Genomic DNA, 12,537 nt, shown 5'->3' with positions numbered 1-12,537 from the left:
GATTTTTTATTTTGAACGTCATTCCCAAATGCAATCCATATGAAGTTGCATTTTTGTGGATTAAATGGTTTCTTTTCAGTCTCATTCTTTTTTGATTTCTTCATTGACGATTTTTTTTTAATTTGGCTGATGGAAAGAAGGCTTTCTTCTTATTTGAGAACTTATTGTTGGTGGCTGTCAAATTCTCATGTTGCAACGTGGATTGGATCAATCTTCTGTTGTTGTTGTTGATTGAAATGAAATTCGAGTCTTTTCATTTTGAAAACATTTTCTTCAGATGAGACTTGTTCACCTTTGTTATTCATCTCGTCTAAAGAGCATCGTCAAACTCATTTCATTCATTTCTCTTTCAGATTCTCTTTCTTTCTTTCGTTCTTTCTTCATATCTTCCGATTCAAAAATCCTGTTTGCGAACACTGCCATTGTGTTTCATATTGATCATTCAGCACCAGCTTCATCATTATCTTCATTTTCTTCTTCACCTACTTCTTCTTCACCTTCCCATTCTTTCTCTTGCTTCTTTCGCTCTTTCTTCTTCTTCTATAGTATTTCTTTTCACTTTGATTTAAATCAAGATATAACTTCTCTGATATGGAAATGCGCATCAATCAAAAAATTATTCAGTTGGTACAAAATTTATTTCTCTTCACTTTCCTTCCTCCAGCCTGTTATTTTATGAGCCTCTTTTTTCTTTTTATTCAAAATTCTGTAGATGAAATGTGTGTTTGACGAATTTTTTCCATTTCATTCATATCGTGTTCTTCAACGCATTCATCGATAAGCATTCATAATCTTTCTATTTGCAGTTAACTCATCTTCCCTCGTATTCAACACCAAGCATCGTCTTTCTTTCCTTTCTGGAAGATAAAAGAAACATAAGAAATGACACAGAATATCATCTGAAATCATATGAAAAGGGAAACAATTGTGTTTTGGCAGAGAATAGTCGATCAGCAGGCTCGCAATCAAAAAGAGATGTCGATTTTGCTTATTTCATTTGGAAACAGAAGCATTTGCAGCGAAAACGTATGATTATTGAAGGAATTCTTTTATGAAATGGATATCTTTCAAAATAACATTCGGCAGGTTGAGCAACGACACGTTCATTCAACTGGACTTGAGGAAGATGAAATGAGAAAGGAAAGTAATTAAGAGGAAAAGCAATTTAAAGGAAAAGACAAATTTGAAAGGATTATTCTGTAAAGCGGGGGAATCTATTGCTGACAGAATGGTTGAAATTTACAAAACAAAAGAAATGGATGCATTCGAAGAGCTTTCTGATGAAATTGAAGAAATTCCTTTAAAAGGAAAAAGAAATGGATTATTGATTTCAGCAAAAAAAATTATAAATCTATACAATGAAGAAGGGAAATCAGAAGAAGATGAAGAGGAAGTAGTTGAAGAAGAAGAATCTGCAGCGTGACTAATGAGATCCTTTCTGTTTTCGCGTCTGATATCTGAATCAATTTTAAATGGGATCATTTCAAAATTCCGTAAAGGTAATGTTCTTCGGAGAATGCAGCAACCACTGAAGGGAAAGTCGTGATGTGTTGCGAGCTCAGTGAAAAAGATGATGCAAAAGGCAAAGCATTTGGAAAGTTGCAGTGCAAATCAAAAATGAATGTTTCTTTTGAAAGTGTTGACAAAAGAATAATGAAGGGCTTTCAAGGTGTTTGAATGATTCTTGATATCATCAATACCTGCGTGTTTAGTTGATATCGTCAAAGTCAACGGAAATGTTTCAGGATTGCGAAAGAAAGATTGCGTTGGCTCAAAAAAACTTCAGAATGTGAATCAGAATGTCTTTTTCCTATAACTTCTTTCTTTTGAGACAAGAACTTCTCAATATTTTATTTCACGACTTTCATCTTCAAAAAATAAAAAAAAAAAAAAATAAACTCTGAATGTTCCCTGCACAATTCTAAAAAGAAATGGTATCCTCGCTGAATTCCTCATGAAATTCCCTTTCAACTGAAATAAAGATTGTTCTAGCAGCCAGAGATTTCGAAATTTACCCAGATGCAACAAAACATCTTATAATATTGGAGCGTTGCTAAAAACGGTGATCTATATCTTTTCTGTTGGAGATAATAGTCACTATTTTTAGCCAAACAATCCATTTCGTAATCCGATATTCCATTTCTATGATAAAATAAATTCTATTCAAAGACCGGGAGAAAATGGCTTGTCGAAAGAGAATGCAAGACTTCATTTTTTTAATGAATTTTTCGAATAACTTTTTGATGGTTTGATCAATTCGAATAAAAAAACATTAGCTTTTCTGGCCTAATACGGCCAATACTTGTGGCTTCTTCGTAATTTCTTTTGCTTTTTTTTATAAACAAAAATAAATCAGTTTGTATTTCGATCGTTTTTATTTTGAGAGATTATCAATGTTGTTGTTTTCTGATTATTTCGTTAATTGCAAATTATCTGCTCAAATAAACGCATTTCACATCCGCTTGCAGAATGAGTTCATGCACTAGTGATAAATCTCAAATTGAACCGGGAGAAATATCACCAACAAGAAAGTTTTTAAGTTTGTTAATTCTTTTTTTTAAAGAAGATTTAATTTTCTTTGTTTTCAATTCGTTTTTCAGAATTGCTCCATGAAATGGAACATTGCAGAGAAGATGAACATTTGCAGAAAATGGAGGAGATAAAAAGAATGATCAATGAAATGGAAAAAGAAGAATTTGGATTTGTTTTCTCAGTATTCATGTTCGACAAAATACGCAAAATGATCGAAAGAAAGAAATTGCCATTGGAAAGAGCAATTGTGCTGTTGAAGCATGTTGGTTTTAGGCAAGCGTTGACAGTCATGTATGAACTTAATTTCAGACAATCTTCGCTGAATGAAAGATTTGGGAAGATGATTGTTAATGAAAATGAGAAAAAAGAAAAGAATGAAAGGCTTTTGGTTGATCTTTGCGAATGTTTTGCTTTGCTGGTTTAAGGATTCATTTCAGATGAATTTATTTCAATCATTATGCCTTGCCTTCTGAAAGTTGCTTTGAAGAAAGAGGAAAACGAGGAGACACAAAAAGAAGTGGAAATCGCTTTACTGGCTTTGAGCAACATTGAATGTTACGTGTGAGAATTTCTATTTCCTTTTTGATCTTTTTGCATATTTTTCTGATTTTAAATATAGGAAATGAATAAAGAACTGTATCTGAGTGAAATCAAAGAGATTATCAAATATCACCAAGAACATCAGAATCTGACACGGCTTGCCTATCAGTCTGCTTGGGAAATTTTGATAAACAGATTTTACAAAGATGAAATTTTGGAAGATGTTATGGTGAATGAGGCAGCAAAAGAACTGGAAGAGCTCGAGAAGTGTGTGGATTGGAAGAGAAAAGAAAGAGAAGTGAAGGAAAAGGAAAGAAGAGAAGAGAGCGTAATAAAGAGATGGATGCATGCATTGAAATTTTACTTACGCTTTAGCGAATTGTGGAATGAAGAGCACGTTGAGCTTATCAGAAACGTTGTTCAAATATTCCGAGATTTAAGGGATAATCACAGAGAAATTAGCAAGATATTCATTCAATCATTATCAGAAGCAGCTCATTGCAAAGCCGTGAAGGTTGAAGACTTGCTGATAAGTGGGGCCGTTGATAATGTTTTGGAGGAAATGAAGCAATCAACTTTATATGATGAATTAATGTGGAATTTTTTGCATTTCTTTTTGAAACTTTCAGAAAGATTGAAAGAAAAGGAGTCAAATGTAGCTGAAGAAGAAAAAAGAAAAGAATTGAAAAGAAAGATATTTGAAAAGTTGGAAGAAGAAGGATACGAAGATTTCATCAAAAGTTTTAATGGAAGGTTTGATTTGCTCTACAGAAAGAGAGTGTATAAATTGTCAATTATTATTTCTGATTATTTTTTGAATGTTTGAGGAAATGAAATTTCATTTTTTGTAACTCAAAAGCTTTTTCTTTTCTTTCTTTCTTTCTTTCTTTCTTTCTTTCTTTCTTCTTCTTCTTCTTCTCTTTCTTCTTCTTCTTCTTCTTCTTCTCTTTCTTCTTCTTCTTCTTCTTCTTCTTCTTCTTCTTCTTCTTCTTCTTTTCCCTCTTCTTCTTCTTCTTCTTCTCTCTCTCTATCTATCTATCTCTTCTTTTTTTTTTTTATCTTTTCATTGATTAATGATCCAACAAAACTTTGACCGTTTTTTGTTGAAAAACAAAAATATTTTTTCTGTGTTATCTGTTTCTGAATGTTCAGTTAATCTGAAGAAATGAGATTCTTCATATTTTGATTTTCACTGTGCTTGTATTTTCTTTTTTGATTATTCCCTTTATCCGCAAATGGATTTTTGCAGCCTTTTTCAATTGATAATTTTTGTTGAATTGCTTGATAAGTCATCAATTGAAATATAAATGTTTGAGAAAATGAAACTCATTTTTTTTTTATTTTAACTCAAAAATTGTAAATTTTTATTGATCATTTCTCAATACAACAAACAACTGAAGATTATTAAATGAAGAATTTTATTGCTTCATCTCTGAAATATAATAAATAAAATTTTTGAATTATCAAAAGGAGAGCAAAAACCTTTTTTGAACAATTATTGTTTGTGGATCAATCACAAAAATAAAAAGTTGTTTTTTACAAATAATTTTGGGATTCTGGTGGTGAAGAGATGAAGTTCTTTCAAGAACGACTTTTTCTTCATTACTCTCCATTTTCTTCAAACAGAACATTCTCTTCCAGATGCTGAAGAAAGAATCATTATTTATTCGTTCTGTGTTTATCTCAAAAACTCTTTTAGAAATTGTTTCAGTGTTATTTCTCTTCCATTCCTTTATATCAGATGGAATCTGGAAATACTGGGAAAAAATCAAATGTTTAAAGAAAATATGTGATGGTATCATCATTGACATCTTCATCTATCTTTTCATATATCTCGTTTTTTGCTGGTTTTCCTTTCTCTTCTTTCTTTTCTGTTTTCTCCTCGTCTTTCTGTTTTTCTGAAATCAACAAATAGAATTCCATATGGTGATTTATTAACATGAATATTTTTTATGGAAACTCAGATTTTTTTATTATAAATTTATATTTTCAAAAAAATAAATATTTCTTATATTATTTTCGTTATTTAATAATATATCAATGACTGAAATTCTGGATTAAATTACAACACCAAATTTCAGATGCGAGGAGCAGTGACTAGCTCCTCCATCTCTTATCAGTGCCTCCCAGAAGGAAATTCACAAATTATAACGGTGCGTGTTTAATTTCATTTTATTAGAAAATATTTATGTTTGCAATTCTTCTTTCCATAATATTTTTTAACATAAAAATGACATGATAATCAATAATTTTATCACATGAGTTTTGTGGATAATAAAAAAGAACAAGTTATCAAAATATATTTATATATATATATATATAAGTTAGATAACATTATTTCGATATTGTCATATTAAAAGTTGAATGGAATGTGTTGCAACGATTATTTCTTATGGAGAAGCTCGAATTGTTGATATCGCAAACAAAAATGAATTTACTCACATGGTAATAGATAGGGCTGTTATTACTGTGGAAAAAGGAAGAAAGGCAGGAAAGAAAGGAAGACCAGAATTATTTAATAAAGAAGAAAAGGAAACGATATTTGGAGTGCTGAAAATAGAATGTGAAATTGGGACAAGTTACAATGCTGCACAAATAAAGATATTTGTTTGTCATAATTCTTTAGATTACTTGTATTAATCAATTTTTTTAAAACAAAGATTATCAGTGTTATCAATTATTAATGAAAAGACGACTTCGACGAAGATAATAAAAAAGTCAACATTTCATAACACTATTTCTATAAATACACCAATAAAAACCCGGAGCTGAAGGCTTCACACCATCGAAACGTCGATATTCAATGGCTTTCTGCATCAAATCAGCAAACTCTCCGTCCATTTTTCACTCTTCTTCAAAACATTCATGATCAGTATCATTATTCAAACTCTCTCATCTTCAATATTGATGAATCTTCTCTGAGAACCTCTGATTCTCTCTCATCTCTTGTTTTCAATCCTTTCGACGTGCCTGCTGATTTCTCCAAAACACCGATGAATATGACTTTATTTTTTAAAAAGTTCATTTTGTTTAATTTTCAAAAAAAAGAAAAAATGGGTGTTTTTATTTTTTTGAAATCATAACTTTTTTCGGTGTGTGCATAATTATAAAAATTTTATGAATTCGTAAATAAAATTTTTGCAGAAATGTTTTATTCATTCAATTGAATCAAAAGACATTGTTTGATATGAAAGAAAGACAGAGATGATTTTTGTTGCAGTATTTCTTTTCTGTGTTCATTAACAAAATTCAAAACAAAAATTAAATACCGAAATTTTTTTTCGATAAAATATTTTTTCAAAAATAATCACCCAAATATCAAATTTTCATCAAATTTCTGTTCCTTCTCACGTAAGTTAACTATAATGGAAATAATAACATCGTTAAGGTTTTGATATCAATTTTTGTGAAGTTTTTTTTAGTGAGAATAGTAAATTGATAAAAATATGAAATTTTTATTTAATTTGAAAATTAAACAAAACGAACTTTTTTAAAAATTTTAAACATTTGGAGGAAAATTCAGGTTTTCAAGCATTTTTTGCACAAAGCATAAAAAAATCGTTTATCTGATAACTTTATTAAACTTAATCAGACGACAAAATAAATTTGATTATTTTATATGTGAAAAGATACCAAAAATTCAACAACAATAAGTTTTGTGATCTCGATTGTTTTTCAAAAAATGAACACGTTAATATCAAATTTTTTTATCACAAAAAGTTCATCCAAGATGAATTATTTTTCAATGAATATGCTTGAAGTGCAATATTTCACCCTATATAACAAATACAACTCTCTTCGTTGAAGCAGTAACAGATAGTTATTCTTAAAAAAAGTGTCATTCTTTGGCGTTGTCATGAATCTTTTTATGAGCAGTTTCTTGTACTGAGCAACAACTTGATGTTTGGGGAGAAAAGGAAGGATAGATGACTGAAGTTATTTTCTTCAAATAAGCGGAAGAAGTTACACTTCCAGGAATTGTTAAAAAAAAAAATGTTCCGAAAAAATGATGATACATGCTTGCTTTTCTTGGATTCACATCTTTTTATAGCACAGCCAGATCTGTGGCAAAATTTTTAGCGTAGGTGTAAATTGTTCCACTTTCATTTTGGGTTTTTTCAAATTTTTAATATTTTATCGTTTATCCACACAATATTCGGTCAGTTATTTATCGGGACCCTTTTTTTATTGGGACCTTTTTTTTGATATGAAAAAAAATTAAATAAAAATTAAAAAAACACAAATGAAGAATCCAATTTATGAATAACTTTTCTTTTTCCTTTTTATCTTTCGATAACATTGCTTTCTTCCTTTTCATTTTCATGATCATCTTCTTTCACTTCAAATTTTTTTAATTTTTCATTTCAACAAAAGACTTTAACTCATTATCTTCTTTTTGCTCTTCGTTTTTCATTTCTTCAGAAGAATTCTTTTCATCATCAACTTTTTCCACTTTTTCAGCTTTTTCTTCTTTTTCAACTTTTTCTTTTTCTTTAATTCCTAAATGTTCCCTCCAATCATTTAGAAGCTTCTCATCAGTAATTAACTTGCCATAGAAGTCGAATCTATTTGAATGTGATGAAAGTTGATATTCTGATGTTTCTGGAAGCTTCATGAGAATTGGTCCAGATTCGTTATGAAGAACTCCACTCGTTGCGAAGGCTTTTTTGATGACAGCAGGTGAGAGGGCGGTATGAATTGCTTGAGGGAGAACATCCACAAGAGCTGTTCTTTTCGATGAAGATGTCGATGAAGATGGAGGTTCATATTTTGTTTGCAGTTCTGTTTTGAGAACAGCCAAGACTCCTCTGTCAAGAGGCTGTGCGATATGTGTGCTGTGAGAAATGAAGGTGACGATGTCGATATTTTCTTTTTGAAATTCTCTCCAGATTGTTGGACCTGCTCGAGAAATGTGTGAGTAGATGAGAAGCAAGCAGCGAGAGTTTTCCAGTGACATGCGCTTTCTGCGATCGATAATTCCTTGAAGGAGTGTTGTAAGTGCGTACTTTTTGAATTGATTGCAGCCCATCCAACCACTTCCGTTCAGTTAGATATCAAGAGTCTGTGACAGCAGCAGCTTCATCTCATCAGGAAGACTTTTGCTAGGCCATAGAATCACAGAAGGAAGTGTAAATCCATCAGCAGCCACAGCAGCGACCAGAATCGAATTCGCCATTTTCGGTGGTTCTTTATTAAATCCTGGATTTTCATTTTTTTGGGATGAACCACGCTCAGTTTTGAATTGGTAGGAACTCTTAGTGAAGACTCATCCATGTTGAATATTAGTTCTTTGCAGTATTCATTTTTTCTTGCAAGCCGTCCAGTAATGAATACCAGGGCTGCAGAACACTTTTGCACGACACAGCAAGGCGATTGACATCAACAGTTTTCTGCGAACTTCTCTTCAGCTCGGGATGGCACTTCACAAATTGGTAAGCGGTTCCCATTGAAACGTTAATGCAAGGGGCGTTTTCGTCATCTGTATCATTAATCACATTTTCCATCTAATATATGGGTGATTCTTTTTGAATAGTCGCAAATGTTTAATTTTCAAATAAATCAAAAATTTCATATAATGCTCAAATTTCTGTTTCAGCTCACAAATCTCCTCAATAATGTTTGAAATAGGATTTTCAAGTTATAGATTCCATTTAAGTGAAGTTTGATATTTGTTAACAAAATATTTATCAAAATATGAAAATTTTGATTTATATGAAAATTAAACTTTTGTGACTTTTCAAAAAGAATCACCCATTTGTTTATAATAAAGCAGAAAAAAACAACTTTCATTTCTGCAAATATTTCAAAATAGACATAATAATACCCATTAATTTTCAAAATTTGTGATTATTCACGATTTTAGTGTGATTATAACCGATGAAATTACACATATGTCAAAATTTTTTTGAAAAGCTCCTTTATTTAATTTTCTAATTAAATAAAAATTTGATATTTTCATCAATTTTTTGTTCCTACTCAAGAAACTTCACCAAAATGGAAACAAATCCAAAAGAATGTTATCAATACCGTTTTTGTGAAGTTTCATAATTGTGAACATAAATTTGATCAAAATATGAAAATTTTGTTATATTAGACAATTAAACAAAAGGAACTATTCAAAAAAATTTAGACTATAAAAAAGCTAAATTTGTTGATGCACGAAAAAATGTGATTATTCGCGGTCTTGATTACAACCGAGGTGATTATAACCGAGCTTCACTGTAATAGCAATTATTTTGATCAATACACATTTATTATCCTTAGAAAAAAAATTTAATTTTTATTTTCTTCTTCATGTAAAAACGTTTCTGCACAAAATCTTTGAAAAGATCAGAAATTCTTCAAGTTTGCCAAATTCTCATTTTAAATTATTTGTGGTATATTTAAAAAGAGAAAAACAATTCTTTTCGTATCTCATTCCATAATTATTTAAAATTTTATTTTCTATGAAACAACAAAACACAAAATAAGCAATTCGAAACTTAAAACAAAGAAAAAAAATTATAACAAAATCTGGTCTTCAGAAAAAAATTATAATCTATAAAAAGATTTCAAAAAGATAAAACGTCCACCAATAGCTTCCGCAATCAATGACATAAGTAATAACTATTTGCACATGTGGATTTAATCATAAAAAAGTTTTCAGTATCGGATTCACTTATGAATACTTCTATTCGAGTTTTTTCAACCTCGGAGCAAAAAATTTTCTAAAATAAGCATAATCTTTTCATTTTTGAAGAACTTCTGAAGAAGATGAAATTGGAGCTTCTTTTTTTTCTTCTGTAGTGCAAACATTTCCCAACACATGCGTAATTGGCATTATTCATTCAAAAATTTTATAATTTGAAATAAAAAAAGATTCAATATAATGATTGATGAAAAAGTTAATTTCTAAATATAATAATTAAAGCAAACCTGTTAGAGAAATTCCAAGTCCTTCATCATAACGAAGATCTAATGGAAGATCTAAATCAAGCCATTTCAACTGATAAATAAATACCAATATGAAAATTTCAATTTGTAAAAATTATACACACAGATTGAAGCAAAGGAAAGCTGTAACTTATTGGAATCGGACGAATCCAATTATCTTTTTGAATAATATTAGAACAATTTTTCGAAGGAAAAGAGTATAGATCATAGTATTCGATATCGTTCGGCGTTTTTATCTCTTCTCCACTCTCATTAGAATCAAGAAGTGGAATATCAACAGCTTCTGGAGGATTTTTTGTGATTTGCTGGTTAATTTCTTCGAAAGTCAAAGTTGCAATCTAAGGAGTAAATAAATATCGCAAAAGACAAAAATTTTAATGAAAGCACTTCCACACTTTCTCATATTCTTTTGTCAGCAATAGGCTCTGGAAAAGCTTCAAATTAACATTAACTCCATCAAGTAAAGATATTTTGTTAAATATGTAATAAAATGGATGCTTTTTCAATTGACAATTTGGATATAAATAAACTATCATAAAAAGTGCTGTAAATTTATGTTTTTCACAAGTAGTTTCTTCGGTAATAATATTTGACATCGCTATTGCCAACGGTAAGGATTTTATTGGATCGATGCTACTCCGTATAAAATTAAATTTCTCACCGAATGTATCAGTTGAATCCAATGCTATTTCCAATATCCGTATTTCCTTTGGTGACAATTCCATTATAAACCTTTCAATTTAAAAGAAAAAGGCTAAGTAATTTTCTTTGATCTTTCCGATCATTCTTTTTTTCCATTTCTCAAAAAATACCCATAAGTTTAAACAAAATTCTCAGAATCACATGAGTAGGCCGATAATCGCACGTCAGGATTCCAAAAGTATTGAATCTATTTTATATTTGATCACTTTTATTTTTTGCATGATTTAGCCAAAACGAAAAGAATGCCTGGTGTTGTTATATCCGAAATAATTCCTCAAAAACTTTTTATGTCCAATCTGGAAGGAGCCAGTGATCTTTCTTATTTGAAGGTTATCTTCATTTATATTTATACAACATTTATATACAGTTATGTTTTGATGCACATCATTTGAAAATAGTCTCTGGGAATAACTCACATCGTGTCTGTTCTGAAAACAAAACTCCATGACGCACTTCCACCAGGAATGCAAAGACTTTGGGTTTTGAACTTCATTTTTGTTCTTTTTTTGCGAAGAATTATATGTTTATTTTTTCTCCAAATTGCTTTTACATTGATATTTTTAGATACCAGTTGTTGATATCGCAACTTCAACAATAGAATTTGAAAGCATGTGGCCGGACGCACTGAATGTTTTAATTATTATTATTTTTTTAAAAAGAAAGTTGAGTTTGTTATTTTCAAAACACAGTTCTTACGCGAATGTCAGGATTCAAAAGGAACAGCACTTATTCATTGTAGAGCTGGAATGAGTAGATCATCAACCATTTGCCTTGCTCATATGATGGATTATTTCGGAATGTCATTAAAACAAGCATGGGATTTATTATCTTCAAAGCATCCCATTGCAGCTCCAATTACTGTATGGATAATTATTCAATTTATAGATCTATTCATTAATAAAAAAATTATTTCTTCATAACAAAACAAAACTGCTAATCAACAAATTTAAATAAAATTTCAAAATACACTTCATTTGCCACAGCCATTTTTCAAAGGATTGATCGAGCTGGAGAAGCGCCTGTACCAGCAGCGAAAAGGCGACTCCGCGGAGCCGTGGAAGCCAACAATGACGCTTCTGGACTACCAGCTGTACATGATCAACATTATCTTCCCGTCTGTCCCTCCCGCCGAGTTCATGGAGACGGTGCGGCGCTGCGACGGGAACTGGCTGACCGGGGCGCGTGTATATCATGCCGCACACCCGGACTCACTGCGCTCGTTCTGCATGCGCTATGGCGTCGGGGCCACGCCGTACCACCCGCTGTGCGACCTGATTGCAGAGGTGAGGCCGTCTGACGCGCCGGCCGAGGCGTCTTCGGGCGGAAGAGCAGAAAGAGAGCAGCCGGCTGCACCGGTGGCGAAGACGGCTGCTGTGTCCCCATCGTCTTCGTCTTCGTCTTCGTCTTCTTCTTCTTCTTCGTCGTCGTCGTCTTCTTTGGATCCTCGGAAGGTTTCACGGAAGTAGATGTTACTATTTTTATTGTTTTTTATTTATTGGAATACAAATACAAATATACATTTATTTTTTTGGCGAAATTTTGCATGTCTTTATGCTTCATTTTTATTCATGAAGTGACTCTGTCAAACCGTTATGTTTTCTATCTTTCATCTTATTAATTGCCTGTATTCCTGTCAAGCAGTTGTTAATGCTAGAACTTTCTAATCCTTTTTGACATGCAATGTTTCAATTTATCCATATTCACTGCATATTCTTTTAAAGTCTTCATTATCTTTTATAAATATCAAGTCAATTAACGACATTTTGTTTCATTTTTTGGCTCTAATACTGAAAAGATATTTTGATATTTTCATCCAAATTTAAATTGTTA

General features: G+C 31.3%; 4 protein-coding genes across 4 annotated transcripts; 2 read left to right on the top strand and 2 right to left on the bottom strand.

The window, feature by feature from the left end:
* Positions 1–2,989: 2,989 nt before the first annotated feature.
* On the top strand, positions 2,990–3,898 carry MONOS_7594 (uncharacterized protein; the record flags this gene model as incomplete). The annotated part of the gene is made up of 2 exons (XM_067877933.1): positions 2,990–3,091; positions 3,152–3,898. 2 exons carry the CDS (start codon positions 2,990–2,992, stop codon positions 3,896–3,898), a joined length of 849 nt encoding a protein of 282 aa, XP_067723382.1.
* Positions 3,899–7,423: 3,525 nt separating this feature from the next.
* MONOS_7593 (uncharacterized protein) lies at positions 7,424–8,029 on the bottom strand (the record flags this gene model as incomplete). The annotated part of the gene is made up of 1 exon (XM_067877932.1): positions 7,424–8,029. The coding sequence occupies one exon, from the start codon at positions 8,027–8,029 to the stop codon at positions 7,424–7,426; it is 606 nt and encodes a 201-aa protein (XP_067723381.1).
* Positions 8,030–9,473: 1,444 nt separating this feature from the next.
* MONOS_7592 (uncharacterized protein) lies at positions 9,474–10,730 on the bottom strand (the record flags this gene model as incomplete). Its single annotated transcript, XM_067877931.1, has 4 exons — positions 9,474–9,852; positions 9,988–10,057; positions 10,110–10,343; positions 10,401–10,730. 4 exons carry the CDS (start codon positions 10,728–10,730, stop codon positions 9,800–9,802), a joined length of 687 nt encoding a protein of 228 aa, XP_067723380.1. The 3' UTR covers positions 9,474–9,799.
* Positions 10,731–10,848: 118 nt separating this feature from the next.
* MONOS_7591p (putative atypical dual specificity phosphatase) lies at positions 10,849–12,509 on the top strand (the record flags this gene model as incomplete). Its single annotated transcript, XM_067877930.1, has 6 exons — positions 10,849–10,885; positions 10,936–11,036; positions 11,106–11,186; positions 11,272–11,337; positions 11,397–11,567; positions 11,691–12,509. 6 exons carry the CDS (start codon positions 10,849–10,851, stop codon positions 12,171–12,173), a joined length of 939 nt encoding a protein of 312 aa, XP_067723379.1. The 3' UTR covers positions 12,174–12,509.
* Positions 12,510–12,537: the final 28 nt, after the last annotated feature.

This window comes from Monocercomonoides exilis, assembly GCF_001643675.1.
Source record: "Monocercomonoides exilis strain PA203 chromosome Unknown scaffold37-1059404, whole genome shotgun sequence".
Classification (NCBI taxonomy): domain Eukaryota; phylum Preaxostyla; order Oxymonadida; family Polymastigidae; genus Monocercomonoides; species Monocercomonoides exilis.
Note: the sequence above shows the minus strand (reverse complement) of the source record. Positions and strands in the feature narration are given on the sequence as shown.